The 26,510-nt window shown below is 35.6% G+C and overlaps 1 protein-coding gene across 1 annotated transcript in view; it reads left to right on the top strand.

Annotated features, from left to right (window-relative positions):
* LOC144445779 (uncharacterized) overlaps positions 1-26,510 on the top strand; it is a 39,548-nt gene that overhangs the window by 11,523 nt on the left and 1,515 nt on the right. Inside the window, exons 2-3 of the mRNA XM_078135418.1 lie at positions 24,444-24,565; positions 25,583-25,717. Coding sequence (XP_077991544.1) covers positions 24,444-24,565; positions 25,583-25,717 — 257 coding nt within the window. The remainder of the gene's footprint in view (positions 1-24,443; positions 24,566-25,582; positions 25,718-26,510) is intronic.

Below are 26,510 nucleotides of genomic sequence, written 5' to 3'. Positions count from 1 at the left end.
TGTATGTATATCTATCTATCTGTCTGTCTCTCTGTATGTATGTATGTATGTATGTATGTCTATCTATATGTCTGTCTCTCCCCATCTATCATATCTCTATTTCAATATCTCTCCCTTTATCTCTGTCTCTTTCTCTATATTTGAATCTCTCGATTTCTACCCCACCTCTCTTCATTTCGATATCTCTGACGCCACTGTCTTTCGTTTATAACATGACCAATAATTCATGATCGAAATTTGTCACAAATATTAACAAAGACAAATATATTTCCATATTATGATTATCATTGACATTGAATCAAATCAAATATTATTCAATGAATGACAACCAATCTTGTTTCATCCCAGTGGAATTAGTAACTTTTGAATAAAAAGAATATTTATTCAGTGAATTATGCCACAAGAGTATTTCAATCCCAACGATCCTAACTTCACACGAGTGTTTGATATTTGATATTTGCGTTGGATTTGACGACATCAAAGTTTACTATGAATAGGTCGATACGCTGAGAGCAAAGCTCATCACTGCAGCCATCTCTCCTCGTGGTGGCGTACGCTATGCAGTGTACGGATATACACTATACTATAACCAGACGAGAACTTAGAGTTGCTCGGAAGCTGTTTAAAATCCCATTGAAAAGACACAAGTCAGGCTGGTGACTGTTAATAGCAACCAGCTACCAAATGGCGTCTTAATTCACCACCAATGACATTTCTATTAAGTCAAATCAACTCCGTGATTAGCAAATTGGCTTCCCTAACTGGTAGACATCAACCCAACACCCAAGGGGCATTAGCAGCGACTCGACAACGTACGCTGAATGCCTCGTAATCATTGCACAACGGAGACACAGCCATACGCTACAGATGTAGAAACTACAGTCCTGTTAGTTCGAATAGTGAATGAAATAGACCCATGAGAATTCACAGTTATTCAGGGACGTGGAGGTTCTGGGCGTCAGAACACAAGTTACATCGTTATGTCTCCATGTCTCTGCATGCCAGGTTTAGTTCTCATGTTTTTAGCGATAGAATTTCACTGTGACCGGATCCACTTTAGGTTCTCATGACTACACGTTTGGAATGACTTTAAAATGAACAAAACCGACTAGCAATCGAATTGACAAATACGGGGAAAATGTCGAGATTCTGTTTGTTTTAGAAATGTTCCTTTGTTTGCAGGTGTAAAAGTTGACAAATGAAACATATTTTCTTTGAATACCATTCAGAACAAAAATACACACAGGGGTTTTTTCTAACAAATAAAATATCTTTCGTAGCATAATTAAGGCGATAGAGTATATGGAAGATAATAAAACAGATTACTTGAATTTTAAAGATTAATAATTTGAATGATATTGTTTTTTGTATACAATACATTGTGTAGATGACTCTATCGTAAAGCATTACTTATCCTTATTTAGCATCGTTTATATGATTGTCTGTATAATACATTCTTCTCGATGGTAAATCGTGTACATCTATCTTTTTTATTCAGAATACATTAATTGTGAGTCTGTTTCACGATCTGTATGTCCTGTCTCAGCTATCTCCATGCCATTGTCTGCCTGTCTATCTATCTGTCATCTCTGTTTTAGTCCTTTCTATGTCAGTATGTATGTATGTATGTATGTATGAATGTCAGTATGTATGTATGTATGTATGTATGTATGTATGTATGCATGCATGCATGTATATATGTATGTATGTATTATGTTTCTGTCTGCCTCTTTCTCTCTGTGACTGTCTCCCCTCCCTCTTTCTCTCCCTCCCTGTCCGTATGTCTGTCTGTCTGTCTCTATCTCTCTGTGTGACTCTCCCTGTCTCTCTCATTCTCTCTATCATATCAGTGCAATTCGATAGATCCCATCATCAAAATGAATTTGAAGTATAGAAAATATAGCTTTTTAGTATAAAGGCGAATAACTTCTCGTTGCTTTCAAAATAATATTTCAATGGCTAGAAGTAATAAATTCGAATACTCATCTTTGTATTCTACGTACAAACACGTGCTTAGGTTTCAAAACCAGTTTTCAATTTCACAGAGCTATTGATGATTTTAATTTTCAGGCAATATTTTCAAAAGTGTTAGGAATGTTCCGCCCTTGTATATGTTAGGTCAGTGTATAGCTCATTCTTCAGTAAATTTGCGAACGCATTAAAGTTCTTTAATGTTCTATCTGTTCCAGTTTACCGGCGTCAGTACATTGTTTGGTGTATAATACATGGAAAATGGGATTTTCTAAGTAATACCTTTTAAGTTGAAAATACACTCAGTTTACAAATAGCTTTCAATACACTCACTCACAGCGGCGTTTACTAGAACCTGGGACATTGAGAGATTCCTGTATCGCTTACTCCGTCTCTATTCTTATGTCAATTTTAGTTTTTTGAAGCGTTTAAAATCTCGAAATAACATCAACTCTCTCTCTCTCTCTCTCTCTCTCTCTCTCTCTCTCTCTCTCTCTCTCTCTCTCTCTCTCTCTCTCTCTCTCTCTCGCTCACTCTCTCTCTCTCTCTCTCTCCTCTCTCTCTCTCTCTCTCTCTCTCTCTCTCTCTCTCTCTCTCTCTCTCTCTCTCTCTCTCTCTCTCTCTCGCTCTCTCTCTCTCTCTCTCTCTCTCTCTCTCTCTCTCTCTCTCTCTCTCTCTCTCTCTCTCTCTCTCTCTCTCTCTCTCTCTCTCTCTCTCTCTCTCTCTCTCTCTCTCCTCTCTCTCTCTCTCTCGCTCACTCTCTCTCTCTCTCTCTCTCTCTCTCTCTCTCTCTCTCTCTCTCTCTCTCTCTCTCTCTCTCTCTCTCTCTCTCTCTCTCTCTCTCTCTCTCTCTCTCTCTCTCTCTCTCTCTCTCTCTCTCTCTCTCTGGCGGCGGGAATTGTATAGAGACGGGGGATACACAGTAGAGGTGAACTGAATGGTGAATGTCAAGACCAAATTGTGTCTTTGTCACGCCAGAATGTGAAACTTATTTTAGATATTGTAACGTATATATAGTTCCTCCTACTTGTAATCGTAGAGTGGTGTGATCACGATAATCTTAAAGCTTACCTCTATTTTGTTAAAGAATTTTTACACGAAAAGTTGGTGATTTTACTAACTTTTTAGGAACGGTATTATCTACAACTTTGGCACTCTTAAAACCAAACTGTAGATGGGTTCATGTTTTTTCGCCTTTTTTTCTTTGAATTGGACTTTATTTCACTAGATACATAAAATGTCATGACGACGGTTTACGAAAAAAAAAACAATTCTGGTGTGGACCATGTGAAAAACATCTGTAAACCTACATTTTAATTGAAGTTAAACCTGAAACAGGACGTTGTCCAGCTCAACAAAATTCTGACTAACAGAGTTTAATTTCATCAACAAAAATCTCACCGAAGATTGCTACATTTTATCGTCTGACTCGGCAACAATCTCACCGACGACTGGCTGACTGCTACATTTTATCGTCTGGCTCAAAAAGAAGCGAGAATAAAAACACTACATTTTTTATGAAACAAAACATCTGTAGACTTACTTATACTAGTATCATTGAAGTTAAACCCGAAACAGGACGTTCTCCAGCTCAACAAAAATGTGCCTAACATTGCTACATTTTATCAACAAAAAATTCACCGAAGACTGCTACATTTTATCGTCTGGCTCAACAAAATCTTACTAACATTGCTACATTTTATCGTCTGGCTCAACAAAATCTTACTAACATTGCTACATTTTATCGTCTGGCTCAACAAAATCTTACTAACATTACATTTTATCGTCTGGCTCAACAAAATCTTACTAACATTGCTACATTTTATCGTCTGGCTCAACAAAATCTTACTAACATTGCTACATTTTATTATCTGGCTCAACAAAATCTTACGAACAATGCTACATTTTATCGTCTGGCTCAACAAAATCTTACTAACATTGCTACATTTTATCGTCTGGCTCAACAAAATCTTACTAACATTGCTACATTTTATCATCTGGCTCAACAAAATCTTACGAACAATGCTACATTTTATCGTCTGGCTCAACAAAATCTTACTAACATTGCTACATTTTATCGTCTGGCTCACAAAATCTTACGAACATTGCTACATTTTATCGTCTGGCTCACAAAATCTTACGAACATTGCTACATTTTATCGTCTGGCTCACAAAATCTTACGAACATTGCTACATTTTATCGTCTGGCTCACAAAATCTTACTAACTGCTACATTTTATCGTCTGGCTCACAAAATCTTACTAACTGCTACATTTTATCGTCTGGCTCACAAAATCTTACTAACATTGCTACATTTTATCGTCTGGCTTACAAAATCTTACGAACAATGCTACATTTTATCGTCTGGCTCACAAAATCTTACGAACAATGCTACATTTTATCGTCTGGCTCACAAAATCTTACGAACATTGCTACATTTTATCGTCTGGCTCACAAAATCTTACGAAAAATGCTACATTTTATCGTCTGGCTCAAAAAGAAGGGAGAATAAAAACACTACATTTTTAAAAAAAACACACATCTGTAACCCTACTTACTAGTATTACAATTGAAGTTAAACCTGAAAGAGGACGTTCTCCAGCTCAACAAAAATGCCACTAACATTGCTACAAAGGCTGCTACATTTTATCGCCTGGCTGAACAAAAATCTTACGAGCACTGCTACATTTAATCTTCTGACTCGGCAACAATCTCTATCGAAAACTTACATTTTATTGTCTGGCCAAACAAAAATCTTACAAACAATGCTACATTTTATCGTCTGACGTTATATCAGACGTTCATAAGCCCCCCCCCCCTCACTGATCCCACCGCTGCCACCACACTGATAATTCTGATAATTTAAAGGCATTGGTTGTTTTCCATCACTACCAGCAGTGAATTCATGTGAAGGCACTGCACTAATTAATTGCCGTGTTTGAATCTAACTGGCAGAGCTGAAGGCTAGAACTCACAAAAATGGGTGTACACTACCAACATTGTCTGGACCAATGTCAACATAATCGCTCCACCACATTATCCCCAATAACCACACTTTTCCACTTCACTCCTGTGAAACCCACGCCTCTCCTCACACCACAACTAACAATTGATTCACTACATCATGGTGGTTATCAGAGATGATATGTTCTGATATTACGGTACCAGGGTGGCAGTGGTAGGGATTTGGCAACGATTGGATGTCACGGTGGCAGCTGTGGGATACCAAAACAAAATGCAGTCAAATCAATATGTGACCTTCACCAAATTAAATTTTCTAAAACATGGCCACCCACCGAGAACCAATTTCTTAAGTATAGCCTCCCTCCCGTCACCCACCGAGAACCAATTTGTTAAGTATATCCTCCCTCCCCATTCCCCCACCATCTCCCGCCTGCCAGTAATTACTGGCTGTTTCCTATTCTGTGTACCATCGAGTCACTTACATGTAAATGCGTGAATGCAAAGTTTGAATTGAGCCAATAACAATTAGTGGTTAAGTATGCTACAGTAAGTAGACTACCACAAGTATCCCATAATATGCAACAAACATTAACTACAACACGCATTAGCTCGTGCCCGTTTATTGTCTGGCAACCTTTTCAACATTCCATGTAAGGCTGTATACAATAGTGATAAACACCCAGTACGAATAACTTCTGAAAAAAGACCTAAATAGGTTGGTATTGTTTTTGACACATCAGTTTCAAATAAAAATCACAAGGCACATGATGGTGAAAATGTTAATGCTCTTGTTGTTGAATTGTACGTCGGCTAGAATACTTAGCAACATCGTTTTTTATCCAGAAGATCTCCTGGGGGTTTCTCTCACCTCACTAATATGCATTCGTCCATTCATAAATAGTGTTGAAAAGTTTAACTTCCTTTTTGTAGAAAAAAGTACGGAAGAATACAAAACTACATCCCTTTTCGTCTGCTCAGAAGATCCACGAGGACGTTTCCTATCTCACAACATATATCCGATTCTTCCTTCCTACTTCATACTGATAATATTCCATTGAGGGTGACAAAGTCAAACACTCCATACACTGCATGTCCTTGCAGTCTATCGCTTCTGGTCATCCTTGTGTCTGTGTGTATATATATTAGTACTATGTGTAGCCCTGATAAGATGATACACTGAGACTGTATGGTGTGATGTAGAAAACTACTTACATACATTGTCATCGACTACTCTGACGTGTAAACACTAGAGGCGCTAGTACATATGACAGTTTTATAACGGTACCATCGAAAGATTTGTCTGATAAGGTTGTTGTCTTTCAACTCAGACCATCATAGAAAACTACAGTAGATGGATGTATGTATGTATGTATGTATGTATGTATGTATGTATGTATGTATGTATGTATATTTGTGTGTGTGTGTGTGTGTGTGTGTGTGTGTGTGTGTGTGTGTGTGTGTGTGTGTGTGTGGATGGATGGATGGATGGATGGATGGATGGATGGATGGATGGATGGATGGATGGATGTACGTATCACGGACGGACGGGGTAGGTTGGTGGGTTTTTTGGGTTTTTTTATAGTTTATAGATTTGGGTAACAATTTTATTTATTAACAGCCGTCAAAATTGTGTGATGATGTCTGTCAATAAAATATTCTCAATAACAAATATTTATTCAGATAAGTTCACTATAAAGAGGTTAGGTTATGTACGTCGGTATCAATCAATCAATCAAGTCATTTGTAAAGAGATTGTATCTGTTCAGAGGCTCTGTACAGTTGCTGAACTGCTCTAGTGTCAGTGCTAGGTACAGGTTCTTCCTAATCTATTCACTATCTGAACTGCTACAATGTCAATGCTAGGTACAGGTTCTTCCTAATCCATCACTATCGGAACTGCTACAATGTCAGTGCTAGGTACAGGTTATTCCTAATCCATCACTATCGGAACTGCTACAATGTCAGTGCTAGGTACAGGTTATTCCTAATCCATCACTATCGGAACTGCTACAATGTCAGTGCTAGGTACAGGTTATTCCTAATCTATCCACTATCGGAACTGCTACAATGTCAGTGCTAGGTACAGGTTATTCCTAATCTATCCACTATCAGAACTGCTACAATGTCAGTGCTAGGTACAGGTTATTCCTAATCTATCCACTATCGGAACTGCTACAATGTCAGTGCTAGGTACAGTATCTTCCTAATCTATCCACTATCTGAACTGCTACAATGTCAGTGCTAGGTACAGGTTCTTCCTAATCTATTCACTATCTGAACTGCTACAATGTCAGTGCTAGGTACAGGTTATTCCTAATCCATCACTATCGGAACTGCTACAATGTCAGTGCTAGGTACAGGTTCTTCCTAATCTATTCACTATCTGAACTGCTACAATGTCAATGCTAGGTACAGGTTCTTCCTAATCTATCAACTATGGTACAAATGGTATCAAAAGTTTTGTTGAGCACAGCAAGATGTTGAACAAAAATAATGTAAAATTTGGCCATTATTAAATCTTTTATCTAAAATTGTATTCCTTATTCATCATAATTATTTTCTTCAAATTTAGGATAAAAATACGGTCTTTTAGTCTCTGTAAGTTTGTAGAATCATTTTAACAGTAAATCTACCAATCAGGTCACAGTTTTTCGACTAATAGCTAAACAGCCAATCAAAAAGCGTCTTACACAATAGCAAATTCTTATTAGAGTGATTACCGGATTAGCCAAAGGGCGTGGCTAGGGGGACGTGTTCATCGTTGGTGACGTCACAGTCATGTCCGATCGAATAAAAGAGCTTGTTACATTCGTCGATTGAGTAGATTATCCCTGTGAGTAATTCGGAAGGTGATTGCTGACTCCGTTTCACGTAAAGTGTTCACACTCCGGGAGTTGTCATCGTCTCAGCGGGATCCCACGTTACCTGTAGCTAGTCGAGAGAGGATGCAAGTTGGAACGCAAAAGACCATCCCTAATACAAGTAAGAATGCGTCCATTTTTTAGCCTTTGAAATTGTCATAATCGCGATTCCATCGGTAAATTGTCATTTTTTTTGAAAATCAAGAATATCGAAATTGTACTAAATCACTACAGGGAAGAATGATTACTGATTATTTATGTTTGTATTTTAAACAAAGTCTATGATAATCAAGAATTACTAAACAAGCTATTTAATATCGTAAAATAAAAAATATTGGTTTTTTTTACTATTCCTGGGGAATAGAGGAAACATGAGCAATCGCAACATGACTTAACTTAGAATCGATGCAAAGAGTAATTAATAATAATTCAATTTCCTATAAAACTTACCACACTACGGCTATATGCTCCTGGCAATGCTAAATATGTGGATACAAGGCTAAAATAGAAGTAGATTTAGAAAGAGAAATTACAAACATTTACGTGGCTAAAATGATGATAAAAATTACAGAATTTACAATGCTAAAATAACTAAACTCGCACTCGGCAGAACAACTGTAAACAAAGAAACATGCAAGTACCTGTATGTTTACTAGTAACGAGGACATGACAACAGTTCATAAAACATACAAATGTACTGAAACAAACAGACATGTCATGAACCTCCATGTTTACTAGTATGACGAAGACCTGACAACAGTACCTAAAACATACAAATGTACTGAAACAAACAGACATGTCATGTACCTCCATGTTTACTAGTATGACGAAGACATGACAACAGTACCTAAAACATACAAATGTACTGAAAGAAACAGACATGTCATGTACCTCCATGTTTACTAGTATGACGAAGACCTGACAACAGTACATAAAACATACAAATGTACTGAAAGAAACAGACATGTCATGTACCTCCATGTTTACTAGTATGACGAAGACATGACAACAGTACCTAAAACATACAAATGTACTGAAAGAAACAGACATGTCATGTACCTCCATGTTTACTAGTATGACGAAGACATGACAACAGTACCTAAAACATACAAATGTACTGAAAGAAACAGACATGTCATGTACCTCCATGTTTACTAGTATGACGAAGACCTGACAACAGTACATAAAACATACAAATGTACTGAAAGAAACAGACATGTCATGTACCTCCATGTTTACTAGTATGACGAAGACATGACAACAGTACCTAAAACATACAAATGTACTGAAACAAACAGACATGTCATGTACCTCCATGTTTACTAGTATGACGAAGACTTGACAACAGTACTAAAACATACAAATGTACTGAAAGAAACAGACATGTCATGAACCTCCATGTTTACTAGTATGACGAAGACATGACAATACATAAAACATACAACTGTACTAAAAGAAACAGACATGTCATGTACCTCCATGTTTACTTGTATGACGAAGACATGACAACAGTACATAAAACATACAAATGTACTGAAACAAACAGACATGTCATGTACCTCCATGTTTACTAGTATGACGAAGACATGACAACAGTACATAAAACATACAAATATAAAGAAAGAAACAGACATGTCATGTACCTCTGTTTATTTGGTATGACGAAGACATGACAGTACATAAAACATACAACTGTACTGAAAGAAACAGACACGTACCTAGCTCTATGTTTACTTGGTATGACGAGGACTTCCTTTTACAAGTCACTAACTTTATTACCCTGAGAAGATCTTAGGACTCAGGTTGGAAATGAGGATTTATTTGAACATTTTAATGCAGTACAAAATTTTCATTTCTTTGTAGCCTTTATACTTGTTCATGCATGTTTGGACGTATTTGCTTTCACCCTGATAAGGCGTAAAAAAATTGTGTGGTTCCGATTACATTCAATTTTAAAATAGGTAGGGTAGGTAAATGTTTTATTTTATTTTATTATATATTTTTTCATGTGTGAGTGTCTAGTTCAGGTTTTCCATTGTTTTCCAAGTGGTCTCTGTGTTGTTTATTTCTTCCTGTCAGATGTACAGCCATTACAGATTAGAATAATAGTTTTATATTGTCTTTTTAAGTTGGTGTCAGTTTCCGCATCCACTATTTCTTGCGAAACTTCGCGATTTTCGCGATTTCTCGAATACGTAAAAAAAAAGTTTAGGGTCGGCGTGAAAAACTAGGTGGGGTCGGGTAACCGGAACCAAACAACTTTTTTTATTTGGCCTAAATAATTCGATTATGCAAATTGAAAGTTTATCGCGTTTTCAGTGTGAAATACTCAAAATGAAATGAAAGATAACACTATTGAAAAAAAAATCTCATTTTATATTGTTACATTACTAACACATTGAACATTCAACGATTTCTAAGTCCTATATAGGCAATTGATGTGACTTTTTTCACTAGACTTACAATTTCTAGAATCATTTGGATATTTCTCAGTCAAAGATTTTTTTGTAATTTACGAGAACTAGAATTGTAGAAAATTAACCACGCTTAAATATTGTTATAAATTCCTATGAATTTTCATCCAAATCTTCACCTCACCTCACATCTCATCAAATACTAGTACATGTATATATTGATATATTGTATTGCTCTTAAAGACCACTAATAAAACCAAACGACTAAGCTAATATCGTAATGTAGGAATGTGAAATTGTGAAGTTTTGTAGGAATAAATACATAAGGAACTATTTTGTTGTCTACAGTCACCAAACCATGTGAGGTAAACAAACAATTTTAATTTGTAGATGTGCGATTTCGATTTATAGAAATTATGCCTACAAAGGAAATTGATGTATGAATTTCAAATATTTGATATCAGTTCCAACATCTATCTTTAGGCAGTAATGAATGATTTTACACTAATAGTTACCGTCCAAAAGTGCTGTCTCAGGATGTCATTGTTTTTCTTGTTTACTTAAATTCATCCTGTTTTCGTTTGGTTGACGTATATTTGATATATTTAAACAGATATATTCGTGGGTTTGTTGGCATGATTTCATCTCAATAAAACGTTCACGCAATTTACACAATGATAGACAAGTTATTCTTACGTACGGAGTAGCTTTTATAAAGATCGATAAACGTTACATTTTCACACAAAAACTGATCACACAGAAATTGCCACGGTCCAATCCGTCTGAAATGCGTTGAAATTGGCTACGACACCTGATGGCTAAGAAAATCAATATATGCACTTCCTTGTCCCATTTTCTTGCAGTGATATTTGGCGTACAGAATGTTTTCAGAAAACGTCCTAAGATTTTTGTCAACGAAATTACTATCTGTGAAATTGATGAACTACTATACGTGTAGTAGCTCAAAGTTATCAACTGATTGTACAAGTAGGAATGTAAAGTAATTCGTGATATTGCACAAGAATATATCAAATATGAAATCACATATATTTATAAATACACCGGCTTATATTAATATAGGTGATTATTAAGTGTACCTCCACAACAAAGGCGAAGCGTTGGCGGTAACAACTCGTGTTTCTTTTTTAGATGAAGTAAAGATATTGTAAACTTGAGAGTGTCGTTACTGTAGGGTAGACTCAAATAGCATTAACATTCATTTAATTAACTAGTTATACAGACACATGGACGGCAGAGAATGAACAGTGTTACTTTACGGTTCGTTGTAAGGACTTAAAAGTTTTTTTATGAATACAACTACAGATAAAATGTAATTAAAGTTAGGGTAATGTCGCTTTTAGGATTTGAATTGAACAAAAATTATATATTCGAGTATCATCTTTTGGTAATGAAAGTAAATTACTTTACATGATTACCTCGTAATGGACACTATTCCTTCAGAAAGAAGACAATATGTCATTGGAATCAGAACATGTCGTACTGATGATGCGACATCTACATGAAAGGTTGACCTTTGACCCTGCCATGTTCATTACATTGAATAAAGACGTGTCTATTTCACAGAATTGTCAACTGGTGAAAATGACGATGTCTTTCTTGTAGGTAAATGTGTTGTAATGAAATTAAGGGTGAAGAGCAAAGAAATGTGAATTCCTTTTCATTCTATCTTCGGCTGCCTGTCAACCTCTGTATATGTGTTCGTCTGTCTGTCTGTCTGTCTGTCTGTCTGTCTGTCTGTCTGTCTGTCTGTCTGTCTGTCTGTATGTCTGTCTGGCTGTCTGTCTGTCTGTCTGTCTGTCTGTCTGTCTGTCTGTCCGTTTGTCTGTCTGACTGTCTGTCTGTCTGTCTGTTTATTTATTTGTTTGCATGTCTGCCTGCCCGACTGGCTGTCTGTCTGTCTGTCTGTATATATGTATGTATGTTTGCCTGCCCGACTGGCTGTCTGTCTGTCTGTCTGTCTGTATATATGTATGTATATCAGCCTGCCCGACTGTCTGTCTGTCTATCTGTCTGTCTGTATGTATGTATGTATGTATGTATGTATGTATGTATGTATGTATGTATGTATGTATGTGTGTGTATATATATCTGCCTGGCCACCCGTCTGTCTGTCTGCCTGGTTGTCTGTTTCTCCAAATTCTTTGTCAGTGTTTATTTACCATCCAACACCCACCAATCCTCATCCGTATGGCCACTCCAAAACGGGCAATAAAATGTTGTAACCAGAGTAACCGTGAACGTAACATTCTTTTTATTATCAAGTACAACTTGACAACCTACACAATTATCTCTATATATTAGTAATTTTAAAATCTCACCCCCCCCCCCCTCCCCGTCATAAAAACTTTTATGTAAACAGAGACAATGAATAGATATTCCTTGTCTGTTCTGTGAGATTGGTTTCATCGCAGAGACTAGTTTTTATCGTCGTGGGAGTACGAACATCACCGGTCAGAATCATGGCAAATTGGCGGGAATTCCATTGTGAATAATTAGCAGACTATCCGTAATATTCGACACACTGTGTTCTTGTTGTATCATTTATTTCAATTTAAAGTTCAGTAAATCTATAATGTGTATAAATCTATGTAACCATTCATGGTCCTTTATGAGTTAGCTAATATTCTATTCAAGGAAAAATACAAAAATGGCGTTATTTTTACGAATATTCTATAAAGACCGTCACCGGTGTTTAAGATGTAAAAACACGTACGTGCACCGCTGACCGTATTTTTAATAAGCATTATTAAGCCACTGTACACCAATGAACCATAGTTAGATTGACGTCTATTCTTGCTGTCAGTTGACGACAAACTCTACAATAATCACTCTCGACATTTGTACTTTCTACACGATATCGTACTTACGGAAGTATTTATGATTTCAAGTAAGATATCGTGTTAACAAGTTATACAAAACAGGATACTAGTATCGGAAATAACTCTAGTCCGATGTCGTAATTTGTTTTACTTTTAACCAGCTGACTCCTTTAAGTATATCCATAACCAAAATTTATCTACATCCGAACTGACGGCGCCAACTACCTGTGTCAGAGTACAGTTTACTCCAACCCAACCGAATATATGACAATGAACGAATTTGCCGTAAATATACACTTATTTTGACCAAACTTGGCATAATGTTATTGACAAGACATAGTTCTATAATTATAAAAGGCACAAAAAACCTAGACGATTGAACGATGAACATTTATTTTCAAAAAGTACAAAATAATGTGTTTACAGTTATGGCGGGAAACATATTACTGATGACATTAAAATGACGTCAGGCCTAAACGTGATCAAATCTAGACAACTGTTTTTTTTAGATATAAAGATTACATTAGCATGGTAGTCTAAACTAAAGGGCAGTTGTACAAAATTCAAAGTGAAAAGTGATATAAAATAAATTTAGTGGTCGCGCAAAGAAAAGCGTACATCGGCATTACACTTTGAAATCCAATCTGAATTTTCTGTTGAGCGAACATTGATTTTGATACATGGTGAAGCCATAAGTAACTTGCTCGTTGCTTCAGTGAATACAACAATTCTAGTGTGTACTTTGTACTTTGTACTTCTTTTTGATAATGTGTACACCAGGCGAAATCGTCAATTCTTTTATTCTCATTGAATAATGACCTTAGAGTGGGAGAAATAAGTCCCTTTTGAAAAGCCACGATGAATACCAGACGCAAAGAGACTAACAAAACACAAATTATTTGACGGTAATGTTCTGCGCAGTAGGGTTACACACTCGTTCCCATTATGAACGGTTTTTATTTCTGAATACCATCCTGTGACAACATTTTCTCTTGTATAGATCATGCATCTCTTTTCGATACCATCTGTTTGTTTAAATATACGCACTCTTAGGGGATCGACCAAAACGTGATGGGCGGAAACAGAGTTTAGCTACCGGAACCTAGCTCTCTCTTTAATTGATGCAATTTCATTCCCGGTCGCTCGCTCAAAAACTAATGACGATGTAGAAAGACCAGTTATTTTGGTGTGCGTTTGGTAAGAATGATTGACCAACAAAGCTAAATACGTTGTAATTGTCACGTGTCAACACTGATAAAGACACCGAGTAATCAAAGAGCATGTCTGTCATAACGGAAGGTGGTCATTACGCTCTTGTTGCTCTTCAGATTATTTTGATTAGGAGCAAATCAAAATGAAATGATTCAACAGTACAGACAAAGTTAGGCCTAATACTGCTTTAATTTGAGACGAGTTAGAAGAAAAAAGGCTAGACACATAAATGAAAACGACCGTTTGATTACTTCAATCTATGAAATGCCATTTTTGTACATTTATATTTGTTTCTTTTCAATATTGTTTTGTGCATTAATAGTGAACGAACATATTACTATTCTTTAGTAGCCCACCAAAAGTAGTTCCCGCCTGAATTGCATGCACGTTCCCACCAAAAGTAGTCCCCGCCTAAATTGCATGCACGTTGCTACCAAAAGTAGTTCCCGCCTAAATTGCATACATGTTGCTGTTTCATTTTAGACTGGGATAATAGATTTATTGCACACTTATAAATAGGCCCCAAAATTAGGTCAATTTTCCCGCTAAAATCATCCGAACAGAATTCTTGTGTAACTGTAATTTTTGAATATTTAATTTGTAATTTTTACTGGGATATCAAAATATAACGATTTTCTATGTCTCTATGTCAAATTAATGGTGTAAAATTTATCACGTTTACCAATATTTCCGATGAAAGTAAAGCGTCCATATTTTTATTTATATATATATATATATATATATATATATATATATATATATATATATATATATATATATATATATATATATATATATATATATATATATATATATAGTTTTGGTAGTACTGGAACTCTTTCTTGGTTGTAACTCGGAGTTTCACGCATGGTGCGATCATCAGACACCATGCGTGTCTGATGATCGCACTATGCGTGAAACTCCGAGTTACAACCAAGAAAGAGTTCCAGTACTACCAAAACTATTACGCTCTGCCACTGCGGTATAGAGCACTGTCTTAGCAGATTGATACTCACCGAGTTATATATATATATATATATATATATATATATATATATATATATATATATATATATATATATATATATATATATATATATATATATATGTATATGTATATATATATATATGTATATGTATATATGTAAGCATCACTTTATTTGTATCGGGCTATTTTTTACGATATAAGATTTTCAAAGTTTCAGAATAAACGTATTTGATTACTTTTACATTTTTTGATATTATGACATTTCATTCTATTGATATCGATAACTATACATGTACTTTACATTACTACTCCTTTACGCCTACATCGCTTGAAGCGGAACATGTTCTGCACCCCCCCCCCCCCTTTCCCCTGGCTGCTTTAAACTCCGACTTATTATAAATACAAGCTTCAGAAATAGGTTAACTATTGATGTTACACAACATATGATTATATGTATAGCTTACATTAGAATGTCCTCCATATAGCTTAAGACACGATATACGAACTATTTAATAAATTCATGGATTGTGAAACTTCTATACTGCCCCAAGTGCCTTGAATCACATATTTCATTATCTCCACAGCTGTCTTTCTCGCAAACCATAGCTGTTATTTCTTCCGCCATACTGCGAAATAATGAACGGTGCGTTTCGGACGGTGCCGTAAAAGAGGCCGTGGTAGTCCGATATACATCAATATTATTTATTCATGGTTTTAAAACATATTCGTGTTTTTACTCATTTTCGATTTCTCAGCAAGTTAACCCTAGACTTGGATAAATAAAAGAACCAAATTCTCATCGATTTTAACAACAAAACAAAACATCCACCATTAAACATTCTCAGATCGAATTTGTCGACAACAAAACGGGAAGAGACTCTATGGGACAGGGTTGCCGTAAAATCAAAATACATTACACTACAGTGATTTAAGCAAATGAAGTAATTATCCGTTTAGGAAATATGAACTTTAAAGTGAACCACATCCCATTTGTATGTCTATATACATGTATTTACTTTATAGCTAGCTTTGTACATAAGCAGTTACTTGCTAAATAATTTCTGGTTGCTGTGCAAATTAAGAGATGAAACATAAATTTTTGAATGTCGTTTTGTTGTCAAAGTACTAAGACTGTTAATTCTATTATGCAGACTTACTAATGAACTGTAGTATAATAGTGAAGTATGATTATCGCCAGTAAAATTTTAAACTAACTGCCATCTAAAATTCTACTTCATGGCCAAAAAAAAAACAAGTCGACAACAGCAAATGTTGATGAATTTATCGATCAAGCCCAGTTTTGTAATTCTTATTGTTGCTTTTACTTGATTTTGGTCCTTGGGTACGGATGAAGTCTTTCTTTAGTTTACTTCATTCAGATAAACGTACTGGTGTTTTATCGGGTTGTATTATCTGTACCACGCATGTCTGTGATTGCAGGTTAACATTTAATTGAAATGTGTGAAAACGTTACAGAATAACAAAATAAAATTGCTAGAGAATTGAGAGTAAAAGTTTCTGATAATGCTTTTTTCTTGACTGAAATTTGACATGAATTTTTATTGATTCATTATTCCTATGACGTCAGCCTAAAATAAAGTTGAAATGGGTCAAAAATTTATAGAATAACAAGAAATTTTATCAAATTATTTGAGCGCGAAGTTCACGATAATTTGATTTCTCCACCTCAAGTTTGATATAATAATTTATTATTCATAGTATCCTAATCCAAATAAAAGACAGAGATTCGAAGAAAATATACAATTTGAGTAAATCATTTTGGCGGGAGATGACAATTATTTGAGCGGGAACTTGTAAAGAAACGGTTCTCCCTGCAGTACAACGAATTTGGAACATCTTATTTACGTGAGTGGTCAAATATTTATTGCATTTAATTTGAAAGTATAAATCTACATAAAAATAATCTGTCACGTTTGTTTTAAAGAAATGAATTCGTATTTATAATAATATATACCGATGTAAACATTAGAAAAAAAATTAATATTTTCATCGTCGTAAACCACAGCCACTTTTACAGCACCGACCAAGACGCACCGCAGTGCTTCGGAAGAAATAACAACTCTGGTTTTCTGGTTTGCGAGAATGAATATTTTTTGCAAACTACAATTCTGCAGATTTGAAAAATGTTATTTTTCGTAAATAAAAAGTTGTAATCTCCTAGCTATAGCTAAGTTGTTTTTCGATTTTAAAACGGTGGTATTATGAATTAAAGGGATTATATATAGACTACAATACATCGAGGAACTACGTTATATATAGCGCGGTTTAGATTACAACTTAAGGATTAAACAAATTGTTCGGTTCCGGTTACCCGACCCCACCTACTTTTTCACTACCGACCTAAACCTTTTTTTACGTATTCCCAAAAAATAATAAGAGATCGCGAAAGTCTCGCAAGAAATAGTAGATGCGGAAACTGACATCAACTTAAAAAGACAAAATGAAACTGTTCTTCCAATCTGCAATGGCTGTACATCTGATGAGAAGATACCAATAACACAGAAACTTCGTATGGAAAACAACGGAAAACATAACTACCTGAACTAGACACTCACAATTGAAAAAAAAAATATTCAAAAAAGAGAATAAAATAAAAAATTCTACCTACCCCACCTATTCTAAAATTGAGCGTAATCGGAACCACACAATTATTTTAGGCCTAACATTTCTGACACTCTCTAACCTTCTTCCAAATTAGACTTCGGAGTTGTTTTCATGAAATCAAAAGAAAATATTTCATAATATGCTTATTAAAACTAATAGTCGTTGTATGTGCTCGCTATGGAACCTTCTTTTAAAAAAATCCATCATTTTGGTCACATACAAATTTGGCAGAGATTTTATTACATTATGAATTTTGATGTGTGACACTGCACAAATTTAACAACGAATTCTATTCCGCTAGATATAAATATATCAATGTAACATATTTGATATATACACAGACAGGAGAAAAGTTAGGGTAATAACTGCTATTTAAATCTTTTCTGTTGTAAAAAAAAAGGGATTTCGCTATTTTTCTGAAACGATGGACATTATAGAACGTTACTTATTGACGTTTAATAACTGCTCAGAAGATATGACATCCACAAACGGATAGCCTCAATAGCTAAAATGAATACGCAATAAATCCGATGAATATGTATAGCACATAGCGAGTTATTTGTCGGCAAACTCTCAGTAAAGGCAAGTTAAAACGAAATGCAGATTTGTGAAAAAAGAAATCGACTTGCTTCAAGTTGTTGCTGTTAATGAATTCACCCTTATATTGTTACAGGGGCTGCATTGCGCATAGCAATTTACTTAATGGCATTCTGAGGTACTCCTTTGAAGTTGACAAAAAATATACGCTATGCTTTAGTGGATTTATTAATACACGACCCTTGCCGACTGAACATCACTTTCTTGTTAGAAATATGTCAATTTTGTTTGCATTCGTTCTGGTTTTTAGAGTTGCAATGTTGTCACTATCTATCCTTTGTAAGTTTCCACAAGTCACATGCAGACCACCAAGAGATACAGTGTATATCCAATTCCTCTCATATCACCTCAGATACAGTTGTCTGAAGTATCACTAATTATTTTGTTCAGTGATCACTCCCAAATCCTAAGTTCTGTACTTATTGTTGTGGTTTCTCAAATAATTTATCAATTGTGAGAAACATGTGAAATATAAAAACTGTTTTCATATATATTTTCTTTTAATATCGCATTTTTTCAAAATATTCTTATTTTCTTAACGGTGTACGTATTCAATTTGCTGCAATTACTATTGCTTCTTTCCCAGCTCAAAGATGAAAATTAGGCCTTGCGTCTCTCTTTGTCTGTCTGTCTGTCTGTCTGTCTGTCTGTCTGTCTGTCTGTCTGTCTGTCTGTCTGTCTGTCTGTCTGTCTGCCTGTCTGTCTGTCTGTCTGTCTGTCTGTCTGTCTGTCTGTCTGTCCGTCCGTCCGTCCGTCCGTCCGTCCGTCCGTCCGTCCGTCCGTCCGTCCGTCTGTCTGTCTGTCTGTCTGTCTGTCTGTCTGTCTGTTTCTCTGTCTGTCTCTGTCTCTGTCTCTCCCTCTTTCTCTGTCTCTGTATCTCTCTCTCTTTCTCTCTCGCTCTCTCTCTCCACTCTTGCCCTCCACATTCTCTCCACAAACCCTCTATTTCTCATTAACTTTGTGGCTGAATGAAATGAACTTCATGCATACTTAATCGCCATGACAATAAACACGGCCTACATTGAATTATCGACTAATTGCTGAGTACAAGTTGACGAATGAGATTAATATTGACTTTAACCCATGATACCGTAAACTGTATGCTGAGATTTCCGTAGCCTCCACTGCGTGAAAAGTGAATTGCCTTTGTGTTTTATAATACCAGCGTAAGAGTATACCCTGCGGCGGGTTGTAAGGGTGGCCAATGTCGAACGCAAACAAAAAAACCGCCGTTCGATTAGAGGCTTATTCGTTGTAGGTTTCACCGAGTTAGTTCACTGAAGTGCTCATGGGCATGTTTTATTTGTGAATTTGAAAACCCTCTTTTTCCATTCGTTTTAATTCGCCTCCCCATAGTACAATGACCCTCATTAGCGTGAAAGGGTTGATGTAATCTCCGTACTCTTTCTTTTTCTCCTCTTCTCGTCTTTTCCTAAGACTCTCTCAGACTGTGTGAGTACGAGTGGACCACCTAGACCAAGATAGACACACTGAGTTTGAAAGTCATTAAGATCAATAAGTAGATATGAACACGTGACTTAAAAAGTTTGATTAAGAGTTTTTTGTGTTTAAAAAAGTGAAATGTATTTGATCGAAAGAAGGAAAAGTAATTTGATATCCAACTTCAAGCGAAACAGACTCACGAATATAAGCTACAGAAAGGCTTTAAACTGCGCATGCGGCTTAACACGTGCAAGCGTTGGTTTTAAAGATTTTGATCTTATTCATTGCTTGTTTGGATGATTTGCAGGGTCGCGATGTAAGGAACATGTGTTGCTGTGATTCAGATGAAAATGTAAAACGTAAAAGATTGAAATATACACAATCGGGTTGCGTTCATTCAGAGTCGATTAATACGCCGTGTTCATTTCACGTGAAAGGGTAACAAGAACGAGGCGCTCTGATAGCCATTAGTCAAATTAAAAAGTACTTTCATGAAACGCGTTGATATGCGGTACTATTGGATGAACATTGAAAGTGTGAAAACGGTGATCACACGACAGTTAAGTATGAATGCAGTCGAGATTTGAAGTGTGTGCATACATACGGCACACACTAGTGTGTACGTGTTTGCATGTGTGCGTGTGTGGGGGTGGGGGTGGGTGTATGTATGTGCGTGTATGTGAGTGGGTGTTTGTGTGTGTGTGTGTTAGCAAGTCTATACTCCAGTCAGTATATATTTATCTCGATATCAAATATATTGTAATTGCATGAAACCCCACATATGGATGCTTTGCCGTCTGTAAATAAATAAATACATACATTGTTTTTAATTGATTTTTAAAAAATCAATTTCAAAAGTACTTTTTCCAGTTTCTTTTTTATATATTTATTGAGTTGGTTATTTAATATGGTTTGATAGTCATCACCCATCCTGTCATTTATTCACTGATGGCTTACAGTTTCAAATCCTACAACACCCCCACCCCCGAGGCCCGGAAAAGTTAATATTAATTTCTTAAAAGAATTACAAGCTCACGAAACTCCTTGAGTCATTCACTAGGTGTGAACAGAAGTATATAATTCTTGAACTCGGCCTATAATGTAATTTAGCGGTCAGTCTTGTTCGTGTAACATTACTTTGTCACCAGCTGGAAATCTTGTACGTGTAACGTTACTTTGTCACCAGCTGGAAGTCTTGTATGTGTAACGTTACTTTGTCACCAGCTGGAAGTCTTGTACGTGTAACGTTACTTTGTCACCAGCTGGAAATCTTGTACGTGTAACGTTACTTTGTCACCAGCTGGAAGTCTTGTATGTGTAACGTTACTTTGTCACCAGCTGGAAGTCTTGTATGTGTAACGTTACTTTGTCACCAGCTGGAAGTCTTGTATGTGTAACGTTACTTTGTCACCAGCTGGAAGTCTTGTACGTGTAACGTTACTTTGTCACCAGCAGGAAGTCTTGTATGTGTAACGTTACTTTGTCACAAGCTGGAAATCTTGTACGTGTAACGTTACTTTGTCACCAGCTGGAAATCTTGTACGTGTAACATTACTTTGTCACCAGCTGGAAGTCTTGTATGTGTAACGTTACTTTTTCACAGGCAGTACGTCATGTTATCAACCTATCTAGGAGTTACTCTTGATAGCAATCTTACCTGGAAATCACATATCCAAAATGTTGTTAATGCTATCACCCCAAAAGTTGGACTTATTGCACAGTTACGACACTATGTACCGAAAGCCATTCTCTTGTTATTATATAACACACTCATTTTACCACAGATTACTTACTGCCTAGAAATATGGGGTAATACCTATGTAACTTTCTTACAGCCAATACTTCAAGTTTACTTCAAAAGAAAAGTGCTCGCCTCATTACTTTTTCTGACTTTCATGCTCATAGCGACCCTCTTTTCAGACAACTTGGTATTTTAGACATTTATAAACTCTGTAAACTGCACACATGCGTTTTCATCTTTGACTTGTTGAATAATCACTTTGCCCATGATATAACGCATTACTTTAAAAAAAAAAAAAAACTCCTCACATGTATCCCATCCGTTTCGCGACTCAAGGTAATTTCTCTGTCCCTAAAGTTAGCTTATCTCATAGTCAACACAATATCAAGTATGCAGCTGTAACACATACACTGGAATTCACTCCCAGACTACATAAAAAACCTAATTTACAGACATTCATTCAAACAAGTCTTAAAAACTTACTTACTTCAATAAATTCTTTTTTTTTCTTTTTCTTTCTTTTTTATCCTGTTGTTGTTGTTGTTGTTGTTGTTGTTGTTGTTGTTGTTGTAAATCTTATTTATTCGTTCATGCAAAGCAATATTTTGACAATTATTCTGATCACATTTTTTTTCCGCTACCCGAGTTTCACTCAGTATTTTCACTTTCTGTAAGGGTGGTCAGCTAGACTAGTTCTGTAGAGCTATTTCTAAGACCCCCACCAGGTCCATGGAATTACTGATGATTGAATATTCTTTGATTTAATTTATATATATATATATATATATATATATATATATATATATATATATATATATATATATATATATATATATATATATATATATATATATATATATATATATATATATATATATATTATATATATTGTTAATTTATTTGTCATGTATGTTGGTGGGGTTTTTGTTATTTCCTGGTGAAATCAATAAATGTCAAATTTGACATTAGTGAAATAAATATGAAATATGAAATATCGAGATTCATTCACCCTAGAATTAAACCAAGATTAAGAGAGTATATATCTTGAAACAGAGTTTATCTTTTTTATTTTAGTAGAATATATTTTCCATCATCGCAATAATCATCCTCTTTACTCTTGACAATATCGATTTTTTTTCAATCCTACCCAAAAACAACGGATAAAAAGATTTGGCAATAAATTGTTATCGCTCTCATAGAGCAACTCCTTAGGATTTCAGATGTGGTTGAATATAATAAGTCGTATTTAGATAATATTGTGTGTATTTCATTTAAATCGAGAAAGCCTACTAAAAGGATTTGCAACAGAACCGGGGCATATGTTTTGATTTGGACTATGTGTCTCCAAGCGATAATGTACATTCGTCAATGAGTTATTTCATACCTCCTTCCTCTTAATCAAATACCTTTCAACTTTATCAATCCCGATCAGCGAAAAATACCCGCTTCCGTGACCTTTTCAGAATAATTGCACGGCTTTCACTGAAGGCGTGTAGTAGTGGTGTTAAATTACTTTTTAGATTTAGCCACTTTTTTATTTATTCAGTTAATATTTTTTGCAGGAGTCATCGAATCGAGTTCTGTGTGTGCGTTTCTAAGCATTTTAATCAATTTTTGCACAGACAATCAGCATTGTTCCTTGCAATAGAACACATGCGTCTCCGTGTGTGTCTATTTCGGCGTAACTCGACGCCTGTTTAAATTGGATAGGCCTTATTCACTAAGTTTTATTTGCATGGTCGCATCTGAGATGACTACTGACTGACATATTACGCTATTAACCTCCAATGACCTCCCATCTACGCACTTTAAATGCCATTTCAGAATAGAAATATGCTTATTAATAATGTTGAAATTACACTATCTTCCTGAATAAAATCGCTGTCTTAGAAAAATAAATTGAAATTTCTCTCTCAAAACTTACGTCAAAAAAGTGTCTTCGTTTAATGAACACTATTTTCAATTACATTTCTTAGAGAGAACAACATATTAAAATGACAAACTCTTGCTTACTTATATTGATTAACAAAACGTGTTTGATTTGTTATAATAGTTTTAGAGAGAGTAGTACTAAGTACGTGTAAATTAATGTACGTTTTAAGCTAGTTTTTTTAAACGTACGACTGACATTACATTATGCACCTACAGATTGATTAGTCGTCTTTGAGTCGCGTGTGTGTATTTATAAGGAAGCAATGTATTCATGGCTATGCAATCTTTCTTCCTTTCTATCACATCTCGATCATCACTATATCATAACATTGGAATTTGACACATCCGAAAATATCACACAATTTTGTAGTTGTGAGTTTGGTCTTATTTTTATCCTAATTACAACTAGCAATGGACATCCTCAATTTATCGAAAATAAGACATGAATTTGTGTACATGTTTTCCTGCTGTCACAGTGTATTGTAAACCATTAAAAGTACTTTAACACTGCCTCATTTAATGCTTTAGAGCCTCGTTTGTGTGATGACTAACCATCGTGAAAGGCCATGGTTTCATCACTGATCAATGCCAGGTTCTCACATTAGTGTTATCTTACCGGTGGAGCCATATAGTAACCCATGTATAGGATTATTCTTTAGTTCTGTGTTAACTATTTTATCGATATCTCTGTCAGACACTGTTCTCACTTCAAACTTGTTTGTATCATAATTCAAACTTGGCGAACGATCTCCAGTCCTGAAGTTGTAGACGTAAAGTGGTACAGCACACAGCCGTAAAAATGAAAAAAGAGTCCACTGCCGTAAAGGAGTAAACATGTTTCTCTTTGTTTTACAGCAACAATTGGGACGTCTCTAGCAAACACTGCACATCATCCATTGGTTGCTCCTACGGCACACATGCCAACACTTGGTGACGAGATACTTATGGATGAATACATGTTTAATCGTAGGAGACAGGTACGACATTGGTCATTCTATTGTTATAATAGTAAATTAATCTATATCACGTCATTTTAACCTCCATGTGAGGATTGTTAAGGAACACGTTTATTAAAAATTCTCAGAAAACCTCCATTATTAGTGATATACTATGATTGAATTAATTATAAAGACCACAAGATAGTTTAAAACTACAATTTTGATACAAAGGCGGGGAGGGGAGAAATAGAGACAGACAGTAGATGGTCACTCACTCACTCACTCACTCACTCACTCACTCACTCACTCACTCACTCACTCACTCACTCACTCACTCACTCACCAACCCACCACCCACCCACCCACCATCTTCTCTTCGTTCATTTCGATACAAATTCCTACGTACACTGACCATCAATTCTATCTGCGTGTCTCATATACCCAGCTGAAAGGTTTGAGTTTGCATACAATATTGTAACAACGTAAAGTTATCAAGCGATATATAGTGAATACACTTCAATGTCTAATCACAGCAATTCAATGTTTGCTATGTAAATACACTGAAAGTCATTTCTAAAAAAAAACCTACTACAACAGATACCTTTCCTTTCACGTTGGTATGTATTCAGTGCATTTTATGAAAGGGACTTTAATTTCCTTGTTTCACGACTCGCACGATACATTTCGAAGACTCAAATTTCTAGACATTCAAAAAGAACTAACGGAGTGCGTACAAATACATCAAGTTCGGACTCTTTGATATCACTGCAAACAATGCACCTGATTTATTTGAATTTCACGGTTTGCAAAACCTTATCTAAAAAGGCCACGTGTTATAGTTATTCACTATTCGGTGACAACTTTCTAGTTTCTAAAACTATAGAAGTCTGTTTTAGTCTTTTTCGGTACTTTGTGTCACCCATTTGATCCAAGAAATAGGATCTATTTCGCAAACAGCTTTTACATTGTGTCTCTTTCACCATGATAGTTACTTTTACGCGTACATTTCAAGGTGTCGGCTTACATCTAATTTCTTGTCCGTTTCAATTATTCCAGAGACGAAACCGAACTACTTTCACACCCCAGCAACTTAGCGAATTGGAAAACCTTTTCCAGAAGACACATTACCCAGATATATTTGTTCGCGAAGACTTGGCGATGCGGATTAATCTCTCAGAGGCAAGAGTTCAGGTAAGGGCCCGTTCTCGTCCCTCTCCGTTAGTTTACCCTTCCGCGAACAATGTGCTGAAAACCTGTTGTACAATGTTTATGCACACATTGCCTTCCAGAATGTTTATGTTTTGTTACAATCTCGATCTCAGCGTGTACAAGTACCATCATCTACATTGGCACCAAAGATCTCTAAATGGACAATTTGTTTAGCGATAACTTTAATAAAACTTGACCCAAAAACGTTATCGTGTAATACACGAGATGTGTGCATTAACGTTAGTAAGTACCTCGAAAAAGAAAAGAGTTAAACTTCTGTTACTACGTTGTTCAAGAAATTTCAACATTCTCAGTCAAAATTAAAAAAAAAAAAACAGGGGTCATAATTAATTAATTTAGAATCCAACATCAAACATGGCCACCAAATCACAAACACTATGCGGAAGATTAAAGATTGTTGATGTCATGTACAAGATGGTTAACCAATAATAACTTTTATCAATTCAAAAAGACTAGGGACACAAGTTTTTTTTCTGGTAAAGTTAGGATAGATTTAAATAACTTCAATTTTAAGGCAAATTGTCCTCGAGGAGCATTCTGCCTTAATAACTCTTTAACTTCGAGTCAAATCCAAAAGAACTTTAAAAGTTCGCCGAGATGTTTCCAAAGATTCCAAAATAAAGCAACGAACTGTTCACCAGTGTTTTAAAAAGACAATTGGCCAGATCCGCCATACTTTGGTCGCAACTTGAATCTAAATGCAAACTAACAATTTAATCCCAATATTATATTTTATACGTTTATTCGATGTTAT

Source organism: Glandiceps talaboti, chromosome 14, assembly GCF_964340395.1.
Source record: "Glandiceps talaboti chromosome 14, keGlaTala1.1, whole genome shotgun sequence".
Lineage (NCBI taxonomy): Eukaryota > Metazoa > Hemichordata > Enteropneusta > Spengelidae > Glandiceps > Glandiceps talaboti.
Note: the sequence above shows the minus strand (reverse complement) of the source record. Positions and strands in the feature narration are given on the sequence as shown.